Source organism: Chaetura pelagica, unplaced genomic scaffold (assembly GCF_000747805.2).
Source record: "Chaetura pelagica isolate M959 unplaced genomic scaffold, ChaPel_1.0 scaffold286, whole genome shotgun sequence".
Lineage (NCBI taxonomy): Eukaryota > Metazoa > Chordata > Aves > Apodiformes > Apodidae > Chaetura > Chaetura pelagica.
The window spans coordinates 327,010-332,402 of NW_009953573.1; the positions used below are offsets into that span (position 1 = coordinate 327,010).

General features: G+C 55.8%; 1 protein-coding gene across 1 annotated transcript in view; it reads left to right on the plus strand.

The window, feature by feature from the left end:
• The first annotated feature begins 813 nt into the window (after positions 1 to 813).
• ARL8A (ADP-ribosylation factor-like 8A) overlaps positions 814 to 5,393 on the plus strand; it is a 5,966-nt gene continuing 1,386 nt past the window's right edge. The window contains exons 1-4 of the mRNA XM_009999630.1: positions 814 to 888; positions 1,714 to 1,787; positions 3,979 to 4,072; positions 5,216 to 5,283. Of these exons, the coding sequence (XP_009997932.1) occupies positions 829 to 888; positions 1,714 to 1,787; positions 3,979 to 4,072; positions 5,216 to 5,283 (296 nt within the window). The 5' untranslated portion in view covers positions 814 to 828. The remainder of the gene's footprint in view (positions 889 to 1,713; positions 1,788 to 3,978; positions 4,073 to 5,215; positions 5,284 to 5,393) is intronic.

Genomic DNA, 5,393 nt, shown 5'->3' on the forward strand with positions numbered 1-5,393 from the left:
TCCCCCCAGGTCACCCAACATGGGCACCCAGCTGTCATTCATGGGCAGGGTGCAGGACGTAGAGGACCTGCACAGGGAGGTAGCAGCCCAGCAGGAAAGCAGAAGTTCATTGGGTTTGGGCTGGAACATAAATGATCTGAAGCAGGAAACATGCCAGAGCCCCCAGGACCCACAGCTGGGAAGGAGCTGGTGCAGGAGGTGGCTCCTGCTGGCACCTGGAGGTGTGTGGGGCTGCAGGAGCATTTGGGGGAGAGGTTTGGGCCCAGCACGGCTGACCTGGGGTCACTGCAGCTGCCGAAGGTCTCTGCTCCTCCCTGGAAGAGTTTGGGAATCACACTGGGAAAGGTCTGGGTTGGGCAAGCCTCTGCTACCCACTGAGATGGCAGGAGGCTTCATGGGAGAACCCAGGGCATTTGGGGGAGAGGTTTGGGCCCAGCACGGCTGACCTGGGGTCACTGCAGCTGCCGAAGGTCTCTGCTCCTCCCTGGAAGAGTTTGGGAATCACACTGGGAAAGGTCTGGGTTGGGCAAGCCTCTGCTACCCACTGAGATGGCAGGAGGCTTCATGGGAGAACCCAGGGCACCCTGCACCCCACGCAGCAGCAGCATTTCCCTCCTGCAGGCATTTCATCTCCTTGGCTCTGCTTTTGCTCCTGGTATGGAGCAGGAGGAGGCTGTACTGTCCCTACCACAGGGCTGAGTTGGGGTTTGGAATTGTTTCCAGGCAGGCTGCCAGCCCTGCTGCCCTCCCTGGGGAGGCTGGTGGGGTTTCCCTGCCTCCTGACACTGTTTCACCTTGTTCTTGCAGTCAGGACAGTTCAATGAAGACATGATCCCGACGGTGGGCTTTAACATGAGGAAGATCACCAAGGGGAACGTTACCATAAAGGTAAAGTGCAGATGTTATCCCATGGGCTCTTGGTATGAACCCATGGCCTCTTGGGATGAAAGATGCAGTAAAGGGAGACTGGTGGGACTTCTGGAAGTTGAGAGATGCCAGCAGCCGTGGGTGCAGTTGGAGAGAACTGCCCTTTGGGTTTCTGCAGGTACCCACCAGAGGAGCTGGTGGGAAGGGATATAGGAGATCCAGCCCTCTGCAGTCAGTGCAAAGCTGGACATTTTCCTACCATCACACTTGTGGATGTGGTCACCTTGCTGAGGGTGGGAGTGCTGGGAAGAACAGTTGTGGGTTGCAGTGGGGGTCTCTGTCTCCAGAGCAAAGGGAGGGGAGGTTTCTGTCCCTCCTGGATCTTTCAAGGGCCCTGGGTTGGACTGGGAAATAATGGTGGGATGGGCTTGAAAGGTGACTGGGGATCTCTGCCTGTGGCAGAAACGTTTCTGAGAGTGTGCTGAGGGTGTGGAATTGTCAAATGTGTAAGGGAGAATCTGGGACGGGTGGTGGTCATGGGGAGGAACCCCCAGCTTGGGCCCAGGGGTCCCTCATGCCAGCAGAGGCAGGTTGCAGGAGGTGTTCACCACCCTCCAGCTGCCCTTCTATGGGATGTCTCCTTTCTTTATCAGATTGGGAGCCTCCTCTTTAGGTTTGGGATGAAGAAAATGGGGATGAGGGTAGATTTGGTGGGTGCTGGAAGCTCCAGCCAGGTGGGGAAGGGTCACGGGTAGGATGGTGGGAGAATGGGCAGGATGGTGGGATGACAGGCAGGCCAGGGGGGTGACAGGACAGTGGGGTGATGCTGCCTTCTCCCTGTCACAGCTCTGGGACATCGGTGGCCAACCGCGGTTCCGCAGCATGTGGGAGCGGTACTGCCGTGGAGTGAGTGCCATCGTGTGAGTACCCTGGGATCTGAGCCCCCCAGGGGGGACACAGCCCCATTGCCCCCCAGGTTTCCTCTCAACCAGTTGGGCCACTGGAGAAATTACGAAATTATGGAAGGAGGCAGAAAAATTAGTGAAAAAACAAGGAGTCTGGAGCCTCCTTCTCTGGAGACTTTCAAAACCTGCCTGGATGTGCTTCTCTGTGGCCTGCCCCAGTTGGTCCTGCTTTGGCAGGGGGCTTGGACTAGATGATCTCTAGAGGTCCCTTCCAACCTCTAACATCCTATGATTATATTATTTCCAGCAAAGCTCCAGCAAAATAAAGTGTAGAGGACATGTCCCGACATGGTGACAATCAGCGAGGGCAGGACTCCTCATCCCTGACTCCTCATCGACCAGAATGGCCCATCTGGTTGAGAGGAAACAAAAGGACCCCTGACTAGTTTGCTCTAGTCTGCCTGCCCTGCCTCCCGCTGCTTCCTGCCCCTTTTCCCTGGCCTTCAGCCCTCCTGCCCCATCCTGGCAGTGCCTGTGGGGTGTCTGTGTCTCCCCCCTTAGGACAAAGAACCAGCTCCGTGGCCACTCACTCAGCTTCAACCCCCCACACACACTCTGGGGTGAGGAGGACAAACCCAACTAGCAGCTCATGGGTCGAGACAAGGGACAAGGAGGGTTCTTCACCGATTAAGGTCCTGGACAAAATAGACTCAACTTGGAGAAAAAAATAATAATTTAATTTCACGCTAATCAAACGCCCACAGGACACAGACAACAGAAAGGGCAGGGCTTTCTCCTCCCTTCTTCCCTGGCTCAAATCCCTTTGTTCCTGGTTTCTCTCCTTCCTTCCCCCCAGTGGCACAGGGGATGGGGTTTAGAGTCAGTTCACAGGCTCGTGGTTCCTGCTGCTCCTTCCTCCTCAGGAAGGATTCCTCAAAGTCCTCTCCTGCTTCCCTACGGGGTCCTTCCCATGGCAGATCCTCCACCAACCTCTCCTCCATGAGCCATTCCCACCAGGCCCAGAGCTGCTCCAGCGCTGCCCGCAGAGTCACGGGGGCTTTGGGAACAGGCACCTCCCCTGGCCCGGGGGCTTCCACAGCTGCATAATCAGACTCCACTGGCAGCAAATCCACTGGCCACAAAATCCAAGTCCACTGGCCAAGTTCACCCCTCCTGGAACCTTCAGGAATGTTCCACCACATTCCTCCATGAGGGCAGGGGCACAGCTGCCATCTCACAATGGGTTGCAGGGAAACTTCTGCTTGGGCACCTTCTTCACCAACCACTAGGGCAGCTCTTCCCGCCCTAAGTGCTCGGCTCTGCTCAGCAATTATCTCAGTTCTTTTGTATGTTAATGGCAGAGGTTCATGTATTGTCCCTCTAATGGCTCCTTGGCTGGTTTTGGAGCAGGGGGAGCTTCTCAGCTTCTTACTGGAGCCCCCCCTGGGGCCCTTCCCCCATTCCCATTACCAAAAATCTCACCAAACCAACACACACATTTTCCTGTCTTCAGTGCTTCAGTAGCTAAAGGCTTTTTTCCTATTTTTAATAAACCCTAGAAGGCCTGATGAAGCTTGATGGTGTTTCTCACTTACTCTCTCCCAGCTTCTTGATCATTAAAGGCTGCTTTTTTTTTAGTTCCTCTCCCCAGTCCTGGCTTCACTGATGTCCTCTGCAGGATGGGTGGCTGCCTGTGAGAGCTAAACCCATCCCTAAATCTGGCTTCTCCTGCTTGCTTCTTCTGCGCTCTGGTGTGTGCCCCATGCTCAGGATTGCTCCTGTAGAGAAGACAAGCAGGTCCTTCCCCCTGCCAGGATCTTGCATTGACATCTTCTCCATCAGCTCCTCTCTACTTCTTTTCCTTTGTCCTGGGAGTCTCCAAAAGGATCTGGCATGTGCAGACCAGCTTTGCTTAGGGACTTGGGGATGGTGCCTGGACTCCCTTGCCCACAGTGTCCCTGGTGTCAGCAGGATGGGCTCCTGGGGGATGAGGACAGGGAGGTTCTCCACTCCCGTGGAAGACATGGGAGGCTCTCAGCCCCACAGCCTTTTCTGGGAAGAGGGATCTCATTGTCCATCACATCCACACTCTGGCCTGTGAACCAGCGGCTGTCATTCAGGCAAGACCTGGTGGTGGCACAAACCCCAGCAGCCTGGGGCATGGGGACCTTGGTGTCTGTCTTCACAGGTATCCCTTCCCTTGCAGGTACATGGTGGATGCTGCTGACCAGGAGAAGATAGAGGCCTCCAAGAATGAACTGCACAACCTGCTTGACAAGCCACAGCTCCAGGGCATCCCGGTGAGCTCTTGCCTGGTGCTCCCGGCTGCTCATGGTCCTCAGCCTGGTGACTGCCAGGGCTGGCAGCAAGGGGCCTGCACTGTGCAGAGTAGGTTCAGGGGGTGGATCCCTTTTGGGGGGGCATCCCCTTCCCCACTGCACCCTGAAGGAACTGGGAATGTGGTGCTTTCCAGGCCAGGACCAGGCCAACCAGCAGGGAAGGGGGCTTTGGAAGACACCAAAAAAACCTCCCAATATGCGAGATCTGTCTTCTTGCATCAATTTGCACCTTATTTATGGTGGGACTTGTCCCTAGGAGAGCAGCCACGGGGCTATGACATTGGCAGGAGGTGGCTGGGAGCAGCAGGAGAGGCAGCAGCTCGGGGCACACTGCACACTGGGCAGGATGCTTCTGGAGCATCCAAATCCACATCCTTTGAAAGGAGCTAATTGAGGATCCCAAACCTTCAGTGCCAACTAAATGAACCTCCCAACATGGCCTGCATTTGCAGTCCTTCTGGGTGCTCTATTTTTGAGAACAAGTCTCCATATTCACCCTGGGGGAGTCTGCCTTCCAGTGCTGCTGCAGAGGCCCTGTGTGGGTGCTGCAGCCACGGTGCTGTCCCTGTCAGGTGACAGTCCCATGGGGTCCTCCAGGGGGATGTACAAGTCCTGCCAGGTGGTTATTTCCCTTGTGAGAATGTCTTTGTGGATGTAAAAAGCCTCGAAATAAGGATAAATCAGTGGATGGTGCAAACAGGTGTTTTTTTGGCTACCTTGCTGTGCTACGGCCCCACATCTCCTTCCTGACACTGGGTTTTAGCCATTTCACCTGATGTTTTGCTCAAAGGCAGCCAGAGGCTCCTAGGAGAATGTTCTAGATGACACAACAGATGCTGGTGCCGTTTGTGGAGGATGTGCTGTGGGGCCAGCTTGTCACTGGGTCTAGAGAGTACACAGGAGATGCTGTGTACAGGCTAATTAGGGCTGTTAATTGAAGTGCTCTGCCTTTGATTGCCTGATGAACAGGTTTGCTCTCTCTGGGCACACCCTGGTGGAGTGGCCAGGGCTGTCTTGCATCTGAAGTAGGATCTGCTTCTGGGTGGCAGGAGGTTCCTGCCTGTTCTGAAGGCCAAGAGCTTCAGGTGTCCCCTCTCCCTGCAGGTCCTGGTGCTGGGGAACAAGCGAGACCTGCCTGGTGCCTTGGATGAGAAGGAGCTCATTGAGAAGATGTAAGTGTGCCCGTGGACTGGGTGGCCGCAGTGGGACTGGGGCGCATTGTGCCGTGTGTTGCGGTCCCCGCGCTGCGGCAGCGGGGCTGGGGCAGCCGGGACAGTGGGCG